This window comes from Podarcis melisellensis, assembly GCF_964234715.1.
Source record: "Podarcis melisellensis genome assembly, chromosome: 5".
In the NCBI taxonomy this organism is placed as follows: Eukaryota; Metazoa; Chordata; class Lepidosauria; order Squamata; family Lacertidae; genus Podarcis; species Podarcis melisellensis.
The window spans coordinates 31,160,105-31,181,186 of record NC_138537.1 but is presented as its reverse complement, the minus strand read 5'-3'; the positions used below and the strand labels follow the sequence as shown (position 1 = coordinate 31,181,186).

General features: G+C 40.0%; 1 protein-coding gene across 2 annotated transcripts in view; it reads right to left on the bottom strand.

Moving 5' to 3' along the window:
• Window positions 1-872: 872 nt before the first annotated feature.
• The window catches only part of EPHA4 (EPH receptor A4), a 152,604-nt gene continuing 132,394 nt past the window's right edge, over window positions 873-21,082 (bottom strand). The window contains exons 14-18 of one of the 2 annotated variants that reach the window (XM_081910357.1): window positions 17,788-17,937; window positions 13,625-13,818; window positions 8,790-8,976; window positions 7,613-8,500; window positions 873-3,461 (exon numbers count right to left, since the gene is read on the bottom strand). In XM_081910357.1, coding sequence (XP_081766483.1) covers window positions 8,817-8,976; window positions 13,625-13,818; window positions 17,788-17,937 — 504 coding nt within the window. In that variant the 3' untranslated portion in view covers window positions 873-3,461; window positions 7,613-8,500; window positions 8,790-8,816. The remainder of the gene's footprint in view (window positions 3,462-7,612; window positions 8,501-8,789; window positions 8,977-13,624; window positions 13,819-17,787; window positions 17,938-21,082) is intronic. The other variant, XM_081910356.1, reaches the window with a different exon arrangement.

The window sequence follows — 21,082 nt, the reverse complement described above, 5'->3', positions numbered from 1 at the left end:
TTCTTTCATCCTGCCTGGGAAAGTTGGAGAGTGGCCAAGGGAAAAATGTGACCGCTGTTTTGAGAGACTGCAGACACATCCTTCCTTCTCTCGCAGTCTGGTACCTTCAACCATGTCCTTATGCATGGAGGATATAGCTATCAATGACTTTAAGTCATGATGACTATGTTCTACCTCCAGTGTTGAAGGCTGAATGTCTCTGAATGTTAGTTGTTGGGAATCACATGTGAGGAGAGTGGTGTTGCATGTAGATTCTGCATGTAGATTCTGCTTGAGAATGGGATGCTGGACTAGTTGGGCATTTGGTCTGATCCAGTAAACAGCCATCTGCGGAAAACCCAAATTGTTGTTGGCTCCAATTAACATTCAATAATGGGTTTTCATGGGGAAAACACTGGGAGGGGAAGCATTTGGACACAATGCCTTAAAGCATGGATTTGTCCCTAGAAAATGCAGGGCAAAAGGTGAGTGTAGAGGAGCCTTAAGTCTCAGTGGTACTTTACTTTTTCCATTATTTTCAGTGGTTCATGAGCTAATTCACCCAATGGATACAAGGTGGTAAACCTGATTCTGGACTATACTACTTCAAGCTGAAATGGGAAGAAGCAACATGCTTGAATTGTTCTCTATATAAAATAAATATCTACACACAGAAAACCAGATACCAAGACTGAGAATTCTGACCTAGACTTCTCCTTGAGATGCTATCTTTCTATAGGTTTTTGTAGTGATATGGTCCGAATTATATTGTGCGCACGAAGATAATGCTTTGACTCTTCTACTCATTCAGTAAAATAGTATAGTTTGATTTTGTGCAGTATAGACCTGAAAGTAGCAGGGAAGGCTAGTTATATTTAATAACAGGAATCACATTTGAGATTTGTACAGCAACTACTTTATTATTTTCAAATGCAAACTTTTGCATTTAGCTTGCTATTTTACAATTTTACAAACTAGGTATAAAAGACCATAAATAAATGACATAAGTTATGTGTACCTAAGATTGATGGCGAGGGAAAAATTACAAATTAAAACAAAATAGAAAATCTATATTTCTAACCAAGATTTCATTCAAATCTGCGAACCAAGCAATGCATTGTTAAGATTTTTTTCTTCTTCCCCAGAATGGACTAAATTATCATATGCCTCATACATTCTAATTTTTTTAAACCACAGTCCTTGCATATTCCAACATACTTGTAGTGATACCAAAAAATAAATGCACTCTCTCTCTCTTTTAAATCTGTCTAATTAGTATTCAGGATGCTTTCTTTCTGGTTATGAAAATGTCACGTAAAAGAAAAATACTGCTTTGAAGTCCTGTTCACTGGCAAGAACCAGCTTCTTCTTCTTTTTGTTTTATACATATATATATATTTAATACATAGATCCATCACAAAGTTAATACAGCAAAAACCTGGACAAACATCAACTGGTGGGGTTGTGAGCAGAACAATTTTCTAATGTATGGAGGTTTGCTGTTTTGGAGTCCTGTTGATGCCTCATCTTTAACCAGGAAGAAATGGAGGCCAGTTCTCTTATCAATTTTTGGTTGTTGTTAGGTTGTTAGTGTGTTGTGTCTTTCTACCCATCCAAGCTCAGTTTAGTACACTTGACTGCAATCCGAGAATGCTGGGTTTGCAGTTCACAACACTTTATGCCCCCCGGCTCCTTGACAGTGCTGTGTCCTGCCATCAGCACAACTACACAAACCGAGAAATACTGATCTTCAATTTTGTGTTCATCAGACCAAAAAAATAACCTTAGAAATGGGAAAGGAAGAAACAGGGGGGAGGGAGAGGTGAGGATGAAGAATAAACTCCAGAGAAACTGTTTTAGGGCCTCATTCAATGCCAAGCATTTTAAATGCAATATTTACACATTCTTTTCCTTGATTTCCCCCCGCCAGGCATGTAGGTTTGACTGTCCTGTTTCAGCTTGATGTGCTGCACTGTATCTCAGTAGGGAAGAGTCTTCTGTGACCAGAAAGCAGGTCGAGCACATCAACTGCTGAGCTCAAAATGTGGAATGGCAGTCCATTCCCCAGACTCTTGCATTCAGCTCGCCTCCAAGAACAGTCTTCAGAAAATTAACAGTGAACTCTCCAGACTCTGTAAACTTTCCTAGATAGGACTGGTAGGTCATTACCACTTATTGCAAACTGTATTGCAATTTATCTATGAGAGGAACATGAAAGGGGTTTTTGTTTTTTTTGCAAATCCCTTGCTTAAACCTTCAAAACCTTTTGTATTCTTTAACGTGGGAGAAAATAAAACAGTTTGCTCAACAATCATTCATGGGCCCCAAACTCCTTGCAGGTGGCACACTGAATAATTTACTTCTGTGAATGGATAAGGATTGCATATTTCTGTTTGTGTTCATCAAGTCTCTCAAAGCTTTTTTTTTCCAAGGCGGGGGAGAAAAAAAAGCTATTTAATAGTTCAGTTCAAAACAACCCGCTGATGGATGAAGACTTCATCTCCACCTACTTTCCCCCTTAAGGTACTGCTGCTTCGATAATGAACAGGCCTCGACAAGACTAATGGTCATCGATCGAATTCTTTATCACAGTTATGGAACTCACAATGGATCACTCCACAACTCGAGTGAAGGCGCCCCTGCTCTAGGCTGAATAACTATTTGTTAAGGTTAGTGTGGCAGCTACATAATACATGAATAGATACAGGACTGTAACATTCTGGAGTGTGTGTGTTTTCTCGCCACCGTTGCATAGCTCACCTACTGGCCTGGAAACTCAACAGCTCAGCAACAACCGCCAAGTTCTCTGAGATGCTATCTGCATGTTCACAGGTGGCCCTGGGCAACAGGCAACACAGAAGCACACACCCACACACCCAAGGCCATACGTACACACTCACACATTCCCGGAAGAGATAATAAGTTATTTTCCATTCTATTAAAAAATATCGATATTATCGCAATGGCACACTTATTTTTCCCCCTGTAAAGGATCACTTCACTGTCCCACGCAGTCTCAGCTTTTGTGAACTGGGCTCTGTGCTACGGCACCTAACCCTGGCGTCCATCGTTATGACATGTAGAGCTCTGCTACTTGCACTCATACCGATGCAGCAGTGACATGCAGGAGAAAAAAAGAAGAGAGAACACGCACTTACACAAAAATTAAATAAATGGAGCGAGGAAAGAGAAGTCTGTAGGGCTTTGATACAGTACATTCCTCAAGTGGCAATGAAAGAGCCGCATCTGGGCCATTTCATCTTTCAGTTTTGTTGCTGACAACAAAAAAAGGAAAAGAAAAAAATAGAAAAAAAGAAGAAAGCCAAAGAGACACTCTTCAGGGAGCAATGCTGCTTATGTAGTCCATCTTCAGTGCTGAGTAAACCGGGACACTGGAAGGCTTTTGTCTCTGGCCTGTTATCATCCAAGGCCAACATGGGCACCAGGAAGGGCTGAGTCCAAGAAAGCAGGATCCATTTTCCCTATTTAAAAAAGACAACCATCAAACTATTATTATTATTTTACATTTGTATACCACCCTTCATCTGAAGATCACAGGGCGGTTCACAACATAAACATACAAAGTAAAAACACAAAATACATAATAAAATGAAAACGAAAACAAACTAATAACTCTCCTCCCACAAACACATTTTGAAGGCCATAAAGTGTTAATCAGTAAAGGCCTGGTTATAGAGAAATGTTTTCACCTGGTGCCTAAAGAAAGACAGTGAAGGCGCCAGGCGAGCCGCCCCAGGGAGAGCATTCCACAAATGGGGAGCCAACACAGAAAAGGCCTGTTTTCATGTTGCTTCTCTCTAGACCTCTCATGGAAGAGGCACACAAAGGGCCTCAGGTTATGATCACAGGGTCCACACTGGTTCAAATGGGTCACCACATGGGAAGACCTGCTATTTTGAGCAGCCAATGCTAGGATGAGGATTGGAATGCCTTTTTCAGCCTATCATCTGCTTGAATTATTATAGCCATGACTGTAGGCCAGTTTATGATTGCTTTGCATTCATAAGGTCCCTGATTCAATACTCTGAAATCTCCTGATTACACAAAGGAATCTCGCTTGAGGACCTGGAAAGCCACTGCCAGTACCAGATAATCCCAGGCTAGATGGACACTGCTTAAGGCAGCATTTTATGTTGATAAAGTTCCTTTTATGTTTGAGGCTCACAAATCAGCGTAGGGGAGACAGGAGAGTTTACCCTAGAAATCTGAGGAGGGATGTGTGAGCCTGTTGCTGTTTTCCTAGAATCGCTCAATATTTCTGTGCTAGAGGGGCCAACAGATTAATGACATTATCTCCTGTTTTGAATATTTGACACTTTATTTGCTTGCTCGCACAGCTGAACCCTGCAGAAAGAAGGACTGCACTCCTGTCAAGACTTGTAGGGTGGGGAGTTCAATCCTGCTTTCTGCGATGATCAGCTGCAACCAGTGCATTCCCCATGTGGAACTCAGCTATGTAGCCAAACACAGCAGAATTGAACTCCCTCCTCATCAACCGGTGGGCAGAAAGTTCACTCCTGCTTGGTCAATATCTCCCCTCATCCCCATAGGTCAATTTCAACACATGGACAGGACCATTTTGACATCAGATGATTGACAGGTGGGTGGTTCTACCCACCTGCTAAAGCAGGTTGGAGGAGATAAATATCTGACCCATTGGGTGAAAAAGGTTCCACACACCTATAACATACCTCACTGGAGCCTTGGAGCACTCTCTGTCTCTTGCATGGTTTGGAGAAGGGATTTGTTTAGTTTAATTTCAAAGAATCCTCTTTTAGGATTTGATATGAATCAGAGACAGTGGTTTAAAACAAGCTCTGGTGAATTTGATAATAAGCCAGCTTCACAAAGCCAAAGGTGAATTGTTTGTCTAGACCAGGCTTCTTCAACCTCGGCCATCCAGGTGTTTTGAGACTACAATTCCCATCATTCCTGACCACTGGTCCTGCTAGCTAGGGATCATGGGAGTTGTAGGCCAAAAACATCTGGAGGGCCAAGGTTGAGGAAGCCTGGTCTAGAATTTGTGCTAAGCCACAATTTCTGATTTCTGTGTAACACTAAGCCAGGATTCTTTGAAAGGGAAAATACATACTGGCAAATTCCTTCTCCCAGCCACATAAGATTTGGAGAGGGGTTTGTATGTGAGAGGGTGACTGAGGCTTTACTCAGGTCCATTCTGATTTTTAAACATAGTGCTAAATCATGGTTTAGTCCATTGTCCATGGTAATCATTCTTTGGCTGTATCCTAGTTCAGCCAAGTATGTTCAAAACAAGTATGTCTATATACTTGACTACATGTATATAGCTTACATCATTGCAGGTTGGGAAGAGAGGCCCCAAATTTCTCTGCATTTCAAAACAAAATTAAACATGGTCTGATAAGATCTCTTTAAATTTGAGGGCGGAAACCTGGAGAATCAAATAATTTGGAATGGGTGGAGATGAAATTTAATGCCATGCTGTTTTTCCCAGTAAAAACATTCTCAATGAAGTTGCTATTTGTCCTTTTAGGGTTAAAAAAAACATAGAAACTTGGAGGAAACCATTTTAAGTTGGGTTAACAGCATGGGGGGTGTTATAAAAGCCCATCTCCCCGAGTCTAACTCTAATCTGAATTTTCATGCAAACATACATACCCACACACCAGCTGCTTTTTGGGAAAAGTTTTAGGAAGTGGGGGAGATGCGCTTCCATTCTTATTTGGCTGAGGAAGACTTTAATATTTTCAGGAAAACTCAAAGACTAACATTCACCAGCAAATGTGTTAAAATATGACTGTTTAAGTCACCTTTCAGGAACACACACCTCCATAGTCTTCAACATGAAAAGCTTTTATGGGTAATTCTGCTAAGAGGTTTTACTAAGCTGTCACAGTTTTTGACAGGATCCAAATTTAGCATCCCATGTTCGCAACCATTTGCTTTCAGAATCAAGTTTATAGGGGAAGCTTGTGGTTAAAAATGGTAAGTTGTTGTTGCAAGTGACAAAAAATGACAAGAGTGACGTTGGGAATATGGCAAGTTTGACTCGTTCAATTCACTCAGTGCTCCTGGCTTCCAAATAAGTGCAGTGATTTCTAACAAATCAAACCTGAGTGTCATTCTCTTTTTGTGCTGAAGCTGCTGTCATGAGTAGATAGAACTAGAGAGAGGGGAAAATCAAAGCTGAAAACCTAATAGGTGATATTGCCATCCTCAAAATAATAAGCTCCGCTGAAATACTTCTAGCAGGTGGCCTCACCTTATGACACTCATATTCTCTACACCAAATCATCAATAGGTTTGATTCTCTTTCATTCCTGAACACTTTTCTGGTTGCAAAATGAACCAAGATCTAGATCTGAGGCTGTAATCTCTTCTTTGGGAGTGAGCCTCATTGAACTGAGAGGGTTTTCCAGATAAACACAGATGAAGTTGGGTTGTGCACCACTTTTGAATGACAGATCAAAGTAAAAAGGGTACAGCTGTAAATTAAACATTTTCCCTTTCATCAGCACTCCTTGTGCTGATCTAATATTTGTTCTAAATAGACAAGGAACATACAATGCAGAGAGCAGGATTTTAATTTAAATTTTTTTTTAAAAAAAGTCTGATTGATATAAACAGCTTGGCAAGTGAGCCTGGAGCATACAGCACTTTTCCAACTCTCAGTGATGTTAAGAAGGATAAATACATGCAGGCCCCTTGGATGTGTTCCTTGGAAATCGTTCATTAGGTGAATGTTCGCATAGCAAGTCCACAATTTCCATTATTTCCTATGGGAACATTTCTAATCAGGGATTTGTCCAATCTCTCCCCCCACTCCTCCATAATTTCTTCCTGAAAAGGCTGCAGCCTACCAGCAGAAGAAAGACAAAGGGGAAAACTTATTTGTCCAATCTCTCCAGCTCGCTGATTCGTCCAAAAATTGCACCTGCCTTCCCGCCCTGCATGGTTTCTGCCTGAAAATGACTTCCTCAACAAAGCAGAACAAAGCAAGGAAGTAAAAAAGTGGCCAAACTCCAGCTATTCAGAAATCTGAATCTATGAAGTGTATAGCGATGTCTGGGCATAAAGTTTACGTTCTGATAAGTGAATTTTCACATAACGAACAGGTAGCTAGTGGGACTGGCTTATAAAATAAGCATATTAATTTAGGGTGGGGGTGTAGTTCCTGTCAAGCTTCTTATGTAGCAAACTAATACAGATTTTTCCTAGGCCTTTGGTGGTTTTCCCCCATGTCAACATTTTTTCTTTATGTGCCATGGACTATATGAGTCATAATGAAATAGGTACCTATGTGTGTAGAGCCCAATGCATGCAGAATTGAACCATGTAATCTGCACACCACAAAATGTTGTGTAAAGTTCATCCTACACAGACCTACAAAAGTGATTTCCAATGCAGAGATTTCATACATTCTAGTGTTGGTTGATGGAGTCAACTAATGAAATCTTATGCCCTCCACGATATGTAGAAAACAAACATCTAGAAAAATTGTCTTACTAAATTAAAAAGGGGGGGGGAAGGGTATTTTACTAGCTACATCCCATCAGTGCATTCTCTTTTATTACTGATAAGGAAATGAAGCCACCATTATCACAATGAAAGGGGAAACCATAGTCCCACTGACCTTTTCAACGTTGCACAATCAATTGTCTCTTAGAAGGGCAAAAGGATGCAAGTCTGGAAGATCCACAGTCAAGAATGGCTGACTTATGCGAGTTCAAAAATGATGGTCGGTATAAGCCTCAATAAACTCTCCAGCTTCAAAAAAATAATAATCCAGTAATCCATAAAGATTGCTCTCCGTCTCAGCTTGGAAGTGGGCAAATCTTCGATTGAGAGGCACTGATCAGCCCATAGGATATTTTCCCTCAAGGTTTCTGCAAGGTACCGTTGATGCCCAGAATATGCCAACATGTCTTGGTACAGAAGATTCTTCATTCCACTAAAAGGTGAATAACTGTGGTTTACCCCACAGACCAAACACAATGATTGTAATCCCAGTGGCTGTTGAGGGAACAACAGTACCTTCCTTCCTTTAAGCACAGTATCTGGCAGCAAACACAGCATCAGAACTTGTATGTGATGTTATATAGATACATGTATATTACATAATGTCGATCAACACAGAAGTATATTCCAAGAAATAAATTTGTTCCAGGCCTGTTCACAAATGACGGGCTGTCATTTCTGTAGTTCCCCTCCCCGCAACACTCCCGGCAAACTTTATATATCAATCGACGCTGCAAATCTTTTTTTTTAATTATTATTATTATTATCATTATTATTATTATTATTATTTCAAATGGCGAGGAGAAGTAAAAAAAGTGCAGTTCTTCAATTAAAGTGCATGGATGAGGTAAACTAATTTCAAGAGTTTTGAGTTCATTCAGTACTGGCTCAAACGGGAACCATTCTTCCGTGCAGCTGTTGCATTTGGGTCCTCATTGCCTGCACACTGCTCAGAATCTTATTCTGGTGTGCAATGGCGGTAATTCCAATTCTTGCCAGGTCGCTGCATGAAGCAAAAAAAAGAAAGAAGCCGAAGGGTGAAAACTTTTTGTCAGAAGTGGATCCAGTAAAATATATTAAGTAAAATCCAGTAAAATATATTGAGACAGGCACATACACAAAAAAGGAGAAAAGAAGGCAAAGCAAGGTGAATGTATACTAATGCTTGATTAAAGCAGCTGAAGGGCATTTTGGAACGGCACACATTGTAGACTGAAGGCATTCTAATATTGTAATGGATGCAATGATATGCAGTGCAAAGCAAAAAAAGCCGATTAAATATCCAGATTTACCAGTTTTTTTGTTATACCGCTGAGTACTTACTCCTGGTTCATATGCACCACAGCCTCTAGGGTAGTGTAGCTGGCAGCTGTGAAGTTATCCTTGTATCGCTCCATCTTAATAGCTTGGAGCCAATCGCCGACGGAAACTACGGCTGAGAATTCAGGAGAACTTGGATCCAACAGAGCTGTATTAGGTCTAGGAACAACAACAGAAGAACATGATTAAAAAGATGTCACAGCAACAAAAATCCAGCCAGACTTTATATTGCATAATCAGTGCTCAGTACAGATAAGAGAGGCATATAATCCTAGACATTTGTAAGAAACAAGTGCTTCCAACTACTACCACAGGGGCTTCTGCAGAACCATCTTGCCCTGAGGGGAGTGAGAAGAAGCAATAACAGCTTTTTCTACATAAACAAGTTGTCTATTGTAACTTTTCCCCCCACCAGTGATTATAGTTATAATAATCTTCTGCAAACTACTTTGTGAGCTCTACCTGAACAGCAAAGTATAAATACTGTGAATAAACAAATATGCAATGGTTTCCCACACAAATATATATGGCAAAACGTTCCAAAACACTTAAGGACTATATTTACACGGTCACAATGTGTAACTTCAATACACAGAGACAGATACGAAAATGTAGGTGAAAATATTGTGGGGAGCATTGCAAACACATTTGTTTCTATATATTTAATCCTAAAAGAGGTCCCTTTAAAAAAAAGGTTTTCCACAATAAACTGCTTTTCTGCTAGATGGTAGAAAGGTGAGCCACTGTTTATTTTATTTCTTTAACAAAATTTATGTACCATTTGATTGTAGATAGAACCTCTAAGTGGTTTTCAAAAAAACAAGAACACAGCCCCACACATTTGAATTGTAGTGGAAAATAAAAGTTAAACACAGGCATTATTTTTTTAAAAAAGAACCTAAATATCATTAAAATCAACAGTTAGCATGAAAACAGGTTAAAATGTGTCAACTTCTACACATTTGGATAGGCTCTGTGAGCTAAAATGTTTTTAGCAGGTCCTGAAAAGAGTACAGCAAATGAACCTGCCTGATGTATTGCAGTATTTTAATATTTTTTTGGAAGCCGCCCAGAGTGGCTGGGGAAGCCCAGCCAGATGGGTGGGGTATAAATTATTATTATTATTATTATTATTATTATTATTATTATTATTATTATTATGTCAAGAGGCAATGAGTTCCAAAGTGTAGGTGCTGCCAAGCTAAAAGACTGGTTGATTTCAAGCGCCAAATGGATATCATGTTCCACACAGCAAAGTGGTTGAGTGGGCATACATGGAGAAGGACAATCCTTCAAGTAAACTGGTACCAAGCTGTTGACAAAGACACTTACTAAAGTTCTGTCTGATGAGGGTAAGAGTTTCAGTCCCTTTGGGGAACAATCTGTAAAGTCTCACACATCTCATTTTTTAAACATTTGTGATACTGTGATGTAGCTGCAATGTCATTACAAAGTCATCATACACCCTGTGGCCAAGCCTGTTTGCAGAGACACCATAACGGGTTCAGACTATTAGGGATGTCCTCAAGGCCAATTAACACTCTCATCATTTTTCTCTCCATGATACATTGCATTCAAGGGTGCATTCGTGTGGAGATCTTAAGATGTGAACTGGGGTTTCAAGCACACAGCTGAAAATGTCCAGAAGCAACACCTCCTATCATAGATGAACAATGTGCTACCACGACTGCTGCCAGAAAACTAGCTGATCTATTGGTAAAAGGCTCCAGACACATGCTAAGTGCTATGTTATCCACTGGGGACAGTCAGAACCCATGATTTGCAGGGAAATTCTGTCTATGTGCAAAAGCCTTCGGCTTAGGATGAATAATTAAAAAATGGAATTAGGTCAGAAGTGCCTGTTGCCACATTAATCTGTGGTGCGCAGAGACCCGAAATGAAACTGCCTGCACAGGCAGTCTGGTGTAAACTTGTTCATCAATGCAGGATACCATTTAATTAAGCATTTCCAGAAGATGCCTACCCAACCTTTCCCTAGAATTTATTATACCAGCAGAACTGACTGCACCAGTTTGATCCCCCAAGAATGCAACGCAGGCTACAGAAGCCTGTTTCATCCATAACAGTTTGAAAAGTAAATGAGGTCTTAAATAGGGAACAATCTACTGTGACAGAACCAGCCTCTCCCCATGTACTTCTTGTCTACCATGAAAAATAAGATCTTAATTCAACATAACTGAAACGTCACTAGTGGAACTATGTGCTCTCATATAGTTTGGAAGCTGAGAATTTAAGGAAGGCTTCAACCTGGCACACTGAAAGCTGGGATGGCAGGGAGTTAATCCACTTTAATCAATCAGTTTCTGAATGGCATGTGTGCCTGGCACAGAATAATGGCGTCTTTGATCTTTGTTTTGTGGAATGTGTGTTCGTGTTCCAGTTCAGATTATCTGCAGGATCTTAACGCCATCAACACATCTATTAATACAGTTTTTTGTTTTTGTTTTTTACACCCTTTGCACACAGCACTGGTTTTGAATAGGCCATAGCACCTTACTCAAATCTCAAGATGATGACAATGGTGATTTTTTTTGATATTTTTTTTAAGCTGTTTTAATTTATTTCAATAAGATCAAAGACTGGGTGTATTAAAGGCATTGTATATAAGTTATTGTCCAGGATTGCTCTCATCTAGATTGAATGCTATTTTTCATTCTTAACAGCCACCACACCTCTTTCTGCAGATGATATATTTAGCATGCATCAAAGAGGTGAGCAATGGGCAGTCACAAAAGAGCACGCATTTGGTAGCTTTCGCTGTACAGATTCACATGAAAGTGCAAACAGACATCTTTTGCTCTGCACTGCGTCCCCGTGTAAAAAGGTACTTTCGACACTTTGCGGAAATCAGCTATGAATATCAGATTCTACACTGCAGTAGTAGCTAATGGTTGTCAGAGATCTATGCTTATCAGCAGACCAAGATCAAATACAACTGAAGGAGATTAAACAGTTGGTATTATGTGACACACTCTCTCTTGAATAATTTAACACAGACAGAGGGATACACTTCCCAGGCTCCAGATGCAATTAGAGCAATCTGGAGAAAACAGGAGGATAGTGGCCTCAGTGGGCTAATAACCTGTCTTTGGTAATGTAAATGGTAAGCAATGGTCACTGAGGGGCATACTCATTTAAACATGAAAAACCACTTTTTTTCCTTGATACCGGACTGTCAGCAGCTGAATCTAGTACGGTCTGGCCTCTGATGACACCTGCACTTGTAAGAGAAGTCTCATTTGAGAGAAATGCAATAGTTGTTTCCCCTCAGTGAAAGATCTGTGTCATTTTTAGAATATTTCCTTCTTGTTTCATATCTCGCCTCTGGCCAGCTATGACAACTTGTTCCTGGAGACACATGATTGATTATGCACTTGAGGGAAATTTCCCCCTTCTTTAAGCAGACAAATAACTGCTAAGAAATAAAGAGCCCGCAAGCATGAGAATCCATGCTTCTATTCCTGTTCATCTCAACCGAATGAGGCCTGCCTTACCTGTACCGTGAGGACTGGCATGCCAGTCTAAAAACAATCACCCTGTTATAAGTAGCCTCACCACCAATACTGGCAAAAGAAATTGTGAGGGATCTATAAATGTTGACCCACAAAAGACTCTAATTTCCCTATCTTAGGAAGGCAAGAGTCCAGCTGGATGATACAAAAGGTCCATCTATTCCAGCATTCTGTTCTCAAAGAAACCAGGCAGATGCCTACGACAAGCCTGCAAGCAGGACCCAAAAGCACTTGGCCCTCTTGTGAATACCAGCAACTGATAATTATGCTGCCTCAGACAATGAAGGTATTACATAGTCATTGTGACTTGCAGTCAGTAATAGCCCTCTCTTCCATGTACAGGAGCCTGAGAACCAGTGGCCTCTCCTGAATGAGGTGGGGCTGTGATTGGGCAGAGGCATCTTCTGAGAAGATTTTTGGGAGCTACAGAGAGCAGGAGGTGTTCCTACTACCAACTTCATTCCACAAGTGGTTCTTAGAATCCAACCCCATATTAGCTACCTCTTTCTTACATGGGCAACAGCCCCAAATGACTCACACAATGTGATATCCCATGCACGTTTACCCAGAAATAAATTACACTGAATTTAATAGGACTCACTCCCAAATAAGACCAGATTTTATGTTTGGCCTTCACTCCTGGGCAGGCAATGACAGAGTCACCACTGCTGTTCTTACTTGTAAAGTTTATTTGGGGATGAGGATTATTAACCTCTGCCCCTTGTTTTCAAATTGTTTCTTAATTAAAAACCCTATGTTTTCCTTAATTTATTCAAATTAGAACAACACACAGGCCTTGCACATTAAAGCCTTACATTTCTGTTGTGGTCAATGACTTGAGGAGGATAAATAAAACTTTTTAAAGGTTCCATATTTTGTATCCTATTCCCTTTCCAATTAGAAAAGAAGCTAATCTTCCAGGCACTTTCAGAGTTACCTAAACCTTACATTATAACAATGTTCAGGCTCAAAGCTCAGCAACATAAAGAAGAAAAAAAGACAAGAGAAGAAGAAAAGAAAAAAAATCCCAGAAGGTTCTTTCCAGCATACAGTGGACCAATGGAATGCTAGTGTAACCCAAATGGGCAACAGTCTTTCCACTGCAATCTTAGAAAAGAAAAACCAGAAGCGGGGGTGGGGGTGGGAAGTGTAAAGAATCTGGCCAGCGTTATGAAGTAGACTTCAGTTTCAGCAAAGAAGTTGAGGTGAGTTACAGCTGCCTGTCGCCACCACTATATTCCCTCATCCATCACCATTAAGAAAGCGCAGCTGACCTGGAGTTTTCGGAGCCTGTCCTCTTTAAGCTGTTGGGGTTGCGGATGAGTTTGTCTAGCATGTTGACAATCTGTCCAAATTTAGGCCTGTCACTGCGTTCCTTCTGCCAGCAGTCCAACATCAACTGATGGAGAGCAATGGGGCAGTCCATCGGGGGCGGCAGCCGATACCCTTCCTCGATGGCTTTGATAACCTAACAAACAAACAAATGAAAGGCAGCATTTTAGCAGAGCTAAATAAAACAATATATTTAATACTTATAAAATGGGGTAACCTTGAATAAGTTTGGCGTTTTAAAGAAGAGCACATTTAATAACAGTAAATGCATGTTTGTATAAAAGCTTCATTTATTTTTGGACTTCCCAATATTTATTGTTTGCTTTTTCAGAAAACTGTAATTAAGAGTTTGCGTTATTAAAGTAATGGAGAGCGGAGGCATTTTAAATGTATTACATTTTAAACTTGAGATTGAAGAAAAATGATTGTTATTTGCTTTATATTTTGTTTCTAAAACTCCTGTCTTATAAGAAGTCATAGCAAATGCCTTCCAAATTAGAAACTAGGGGAGGAAATTAATTCAGTGGAACAATCCTCTAATATGTCTACTCAGAAGAAAGGGTATAATCCCAACCCCATTTACCTGAGAGTAGGCTTTACTGTATTTAGTAGGACTTTCTTCCGAGTAGACATGATTAGGATTATGTTATAAGTTATATTGAATTTAATGGAGCTTGTTCCCAGGAAAGTGGGTTTAGTATTGCAGACTAGATGATTAAATATACAGGCAAGTAGATGAGCACATCACACATTAACACTTTTGTTGCTTTACTGACAGCCGGTCATTTTGGAAGTAGAACCAAAATGAGATTTCCTGAAGTTGTCAACAATTCCCATATGTCCAAGATACCGACCGGACGGTATTACTGTTTCTCTCAGCTCCACTCCACTTCCAGGAACACCTGGTCCTGTTTTCCCTTCCCTAAATCTGTCTGTCTCCCATGCAATGTGAGAGGGAAATTGCCTTGGGCTGTTCTGCACCCACAAAGGCCAGATGCAAACTGGCCTACTGTGTCACTTGAAAGTGTGTAATTATAAACAGTATCCAACAGGATCCAAAACTTGTCTGTATAAAGGACACCATAAACCCCTCCATACATACGGCTCATTATCACATACTGCCTGTTTGGCAAACCTATGTAGAATAAGCTCATGCATAATCAAGACCCAGTTCCTCACAGCCCGGTCTACCCAGTTCGCAACCCTTCACCCCGTCACAGTTGGCACTAATGGGCACTCTTGTTGGTAGTCTTTACAGAGAGAAGCAAGATTAATTGGCCACACACATTGATTCGCACAACCATACAACTGGTTTCACAAGTGTCGGGGTAAGGCACAAAGGCAGGCAACGTGGACTCCTACTTCCATTGCCACTAGGCATTAAGGCAAACAGAGAAGAGTGTCGTCTCCAAGGCTACCAACCCTGCCCTATTCAGAACCACAAAATTAATAACTTTCCAAGCCTTATTTGCATTCTAATTGCAAGGAGAAAGATTCCTCCTCACCGCCACTGTGCAGTATTTCTTTATCTATGTGACAATCTGTGTGACGTGAGCTGCATAGCTTCTCCTTTGCCTCCACTAGCAGAAGGCGTCATAGCTACATCACTGGCCCAATTAATGTGGCCATTCTTCTTGCTCTCTCATGGGCAAGAGGCCATAAAAAGCATCAGCAAACCTAATTCAACATTTCTCCGAATTCCATTTTGTTACTAAAAGCTCATAATGTTTCCGGAGAACATCTGAAGCTTTGTTTTCATGCTAACTGCTTAGTGCCTTTTTGTTTATTCTGAACTAAAGCTTGCCTACTCCAAAAAGTGTCAGCTCTATTCCAGATCTTCTGCTTGCGATCCTTTAGCTCGGGGATGGGGGACTTAGAGCCCTCTTGGTGCTATTAGACGCCAACTCCCATCACAGTGACCATTCTGTTTGGGGCTGATGGGAATGCAATAACTTCTGGAGGGCTGTGGCCTCCCCATCTCATCTTTAACTGGAGAGGCGAGCAATTGAGTCTGGGATCTTACACATGCAAACCATGTACTCAGCTGCCGAGCTATGGGCCCTCCTGAAATATATTCCACATCTGAAGGAAATTAAAAGGAAATCTCTTTTCAGCTTCAATGCCATCCACATGTAAACAATGTTGGAAACTTTTCAGTTATACAAAAGAAGGTGGGTGAGTATTATGCAGCTTCCTGCCTTGAACTAAAGTGTTCAGTGTTTCATATCTCCAGATCGAGGACGGAAGAAATGTTAATCTGCTTATAAATCCTCCTGGTAAAGGTTATATCTCATTTTCACCGGACTGTCGTCCTTTTCTAAAATGTTCTGCTATATATTAGATTCCTCTTCATCTTTTTCTTCAGGACTATTCTACAATAGCAGGAATTTTATTAACTCCCTCTTGGAATGAACTGAAGGAGTCCAGATGGTACAGTTAAAGAGAGTTGCATAATTTACAAGGGGTCATTTACTAAAGCTGCTTTTTAATGTCCCCCAAGGACATATCTTCTATTGTTGTTATTGCTTAAACATTTTGCACAATAATAATAATAATATCACATGTTCCCAATGAAATTCTTTGTGCAGTCTTAGATTAGCATTATTAGTTCAAAAATATGAATGTAAACCCACACTAGGGTTTGAAATATTTACCCTTAATTGGAAAACCAGTTTTACTGATGTATTCTTAACAGATCCTCAAGTGGGAAATTGTGGTACAGAATCAATATTAACAATTTTCTTTCCACACTAGAATACCTGAAATGCTTCGCAAATGGATAAATGCTTTCCTTTCCTGAGGTTCCATTTGCAAAAGTTTTAACTCATTTCAATGCTTTCACATGGCATGAAGCAAAAGTACAGACAAATGTACACACACACACACAAACACACACGACTTGCAACCAAATGTTACTGTGTAGAATACTCTGCTTCAGTGCTTCACCCAGTCTGCATGCCCTTTCCCAGGATACCCCATTCCATTCCCTCTCCACAACAGTTTCCCTCTCCACAAACATATTAATTTCTAGTAGGAAAAGTTACACTGTGAAATGACATCTTTGTAGCAGCTAACCCTTCCCACTAGTATTGATACTAGAAGGTCAAATCTTCAATGGCCGGGACCCCAAGAAAGGAACAGCTCCCTCCCACTCCTGTAGACAGCTCCAGGATTGTTAGATATGGCAAATATATTTCTAACATTTTATTGTGCCACCACCCCAAAAGACTATGGAGAGGTTTGACTTAAAAAAAGAAGTGATGCATGCAAATAGTAGATTCTATCCACCTCCACAATGGTGTCCCTCAGAGGCAGTCCCCAAGCTGGGTTGGAGTTGCTCCTAAATGATGCATTGTCATAATGACTGGGAGCTGTGTGCGAATTATGCAACCATGAAAGATGGGCTGATCACATAGGACTTTGTCTCATATTAATTCAGAAGATCACAGTCCTGTCTTTGGAGCAACAATTCTGACACAGAGGGTGGAAAGACAACTTATTTACTATACGTTTTAATTCAGTTGATGGCAAAAGAATACTTACTGCTTTGCAGGAAGACAGAGACTGCTAGTGCACCAGCTGATTACATGCATATTATGGGAAACTACAGTGTGCTAAAAGGTCATCTGAATTTATGCAGAGTCCTATTGAGTCTGGTAGCATTATTGCAGCACTGCATTAGGAGGAACTCACCTCCTATTTCCTTGATTTTTTTACTAAGACCTAACAAATGTTGCTCCCAGAAGCAGTGGGCAGTTGAACTATGAGGAAGAAATACCCAGGCTAGGGAGCTCAAGCCATCAGTTCTTGAGAAAACCATCAGCGACCTGTAATAATTCTGCTGTTTTATTGCTGTCTTTAGCAACGTGTTTATTCCATTGGATAAGCACATGCTAACCCTAGCCACATTTTGAGCCATTCTGACTCAGTCCCCAACTGCCTGGGGAAGCATCAAAGAAACACAGCCCCCAAATGACATTTTCGGCAGCAATCCCATGCCTAATGAAATGTATTTCAGAGTACACGTGTACAGGAATGCAGTTACTGATATCAGGTAGCTAGGTCTAACATTGGCAGTATTTAGATGAAGGTGAAGAACACTTACATCTTGATTGGACATATCCCAATAAGGCCTCTCTCCATAGGACATCACTTCCCACATTACAATTCCATAACTCCAGACATCACTAGCTGATGTAAATTTACGATAGGCAATTGCTTCTGGCGCAGTCCACCTGATGGGAATCTTCCCACCCTGCAAATAAATCAACAAAGGCATTTATATAAAAGCAAGCACTTTAGGTTTATGTCAACGTTATACATCATCATTTATCAAAGCAATGGGGTGGTGTTCATGAAATGATTGAAAAGAAAAATCAGTAAAATTACATGTCTATTCAGCCTACAGAGAAAATGAATATTTTCTCTGGACATAGCTCCTCCAAATATCAGCATCTTTAAAATAACTAAAAAATCAAGTTTCTAGTCTTTATGGTTGAACCAATGGTCTTGAAAACATGTGGTGTAGAAAATGCTGAATAGAATTTTAAGTTGTTTGGGCGTCGCAGGTCTTTGCCTTTTCCCACGACAAGCAGACTATATTATGGGGAGAAAGCAAGATTGTGCATTAATCTGCATAATTTATACAGGTTGTGGAAATCTGCTTTTTAAATTCGGAATTTAGGTTATCCTGGCACAGATTTATTTATTTTTTAATTGTACAAACCACACACCCAAAATTGGTCCAATGCCGTTTCTAACAAAGAAGGGAACGTCATCCATTGGCTTTTTGTCACAGGTATGGGAACCAGGAAACTGGAATATTATTACCAGCACGTAAGTATTCCACTTCTTAAGGCTAGGATTAATGCAGCTAGGAGTTCACAAAGTATCGGTCACAGGATTATAACTGCATACTTAATATTTAGATACTTGCTATGAATGCAAGAGCTTTGCTAATGTGATCTTGCGTGTCTGTTGCTACTGCCAGGCTTGTTTGTCCAGTTCTTCAACATATATGTCTTCAGCTGCAGCCCACACTTATCAGAGAACTCTGGAATCTGTCCATAACTGGTGAACAAATTGTCCAAAGTCATATATCCTCAAGTGCTTTTTGAGCACATACACTGTTTGCTCCTAAGTAAAGCATTTGGGAGCTGCTGTTGTGAAGCATGTCTAATCAAATCATTAGTAATTTAGTAATGGCTTAAAAGTAATACCATCCTCATTATTTGATTTAGCGTCTATTGAAAGAAAGAAAAAAGATTTCTCCTTTTGTTTATGCTAATGAACAAGGTGTTCTTAATTGAGTTTCAGGTTTTCTGCAGTTCCATTTGCAGAAAGTCATTAAAAAACCCAAAGATTTTGTAGTTTATTGCTGCGGATCATTTCCCACCCAACCCCCAGTATGCTTTCATGATTTCTATCATAGCTAATGGTCTCATATTCCTGCCTTTCTCCCTCTCTCCACCCCCCATCTGTTCTCCAATATATGCCTTCTATGGCATCAATATGGTGTTCCCATGAAAGCTTGCAAAATTTGCATTCATTTCCCACATGCCACTATCACAAAAAAAACCCCAAACATGTTTGATAACTAGTTTGTGACCCTTGGGGTGATTTCATGATGCCATACAGGACTTTTCCCTTCAACAACGTAGAACTCTGAATTTATATATTAGAAGACCTAGTCTTACTGAACAACACTTGAGGAAGAACAACTGTCATGGCACGGCAACCTTTTAGAATTATTTGAGAGTGTCAACAGATTTGTGCATAGGGCTAATCAAAGGAACTTTAATCTTTTTTTTCTTTTTAAAAAACAAACACCCTTATCAAAAGGTCCTGAGTAATTTTTTTCTTATAAATCAGTAACTGTCTAAAGAACAAGTAGATGTAAAATGTAAATGGTGGTTCCCAAAGACTGAAAGGATGTAAACAATGGGATCTGTCTTAGATACAGTGCTATTGTTCTATACAGTATGCCCACATCTTACACACATTTAATTTGCACAAATTTAACTATATGTGGGTACGGTGGGGATGCTCTTGTGAGATCTTGCGGGAAGTTGGATTGCGCCATGAGATCTCGTGGGAGCATTCCTACCAGTCCCAGAGGCAGCACAACAAACAGGCTTTGGCTGAGAACCATCAAATTGGGGGTGGCTGAAAAAGAGCCTAACATATTGGTGATGATAGCTGCTGCAGGAAATTTTGAGAACACACGTAGATTTCTTGCACTCATGATTTTCAGTGCCTCTGAATGGTGGCCAAGTTACAGCTTCGTTCATTTAATATAGCAATGAATAAAAGTCCATTTAACCGACAGAACCCTTATGATTGACTCAGCTTTCAATAGTATTAATGGGTGGTTGTTGTTTTTTTAAAAAAAGAACAATTATAATTTGAGATTCCTTCTGGTTACTCAACCATGGAACTCATCCAAATTGTCCTGAATAGTGATACCAAAACAAGACAATGTACTGTGATGCAAATTATAGATATTTGTTGTAGTTCTGTTGGAAGGGAAAACACTTTACTATATTTGCACTCACCAAATTGAAAGGGAGGCTTTTCAGTGCTTTGCCTCCTGCCCTTCTGTTTGAACACAGCTCTTTCGAAATCTGTCTTGGCTCAAAACCCCACTGCCCTTGTTAGTGGGAAATTGCAGGGCTGGACAGCATTAAACACTCACAAGGCAAATTGCACACCCACCCCCACCCCCCAAATTTAATGAACTGCATGTTCATTACAGGGGAAATGTGAGAATTAAACAGCACAAACTGGGTTTTCTAACAATCTCTGCACTTGGGAGAACAGATGGAGAATTGCAGGCATTTAAAGGCAAAACATCTAACAAAAATTACAAATCTACATTATAAACCTTGTACCTCCTTTTATCCTGATGTGTATAAACTTCAAGGATGTTTGTGATCATCAGGATATTGCTTTACAAGCTGCAGTATTTGCCTCATTAGACTTTACATGCTGATGACTAAAACCCATCTAGCAAAGTCAGTAAAACAATGCATATAAAATCTTAATGTTCTACATCTTTAGGCATCAGACATAAATACATCCACATGCGGGATCATGCCGCTGATGTCACTGGCACACAAACCTATGTGACTTCCATAAGCTCCCCTTGTTTTTGTAATAAATGGCAATGTGTTTGTCCTTAGTAATGACAAAGAATGCCACAAGGTATGTGTTATTAGCAACGTTAGGTATGCATGCACATATACGTGCATGCACACACACACACACACACACAATTCACACACACATATCTCTTTATCTGTCTGTCTATATGTAGATACCTACATGCACTCACCAGGATCAATAGTGATTCATGTAACTTGGTACTTCCTACAGTAACCAGCAGTGTCCCTCCAGGTTTT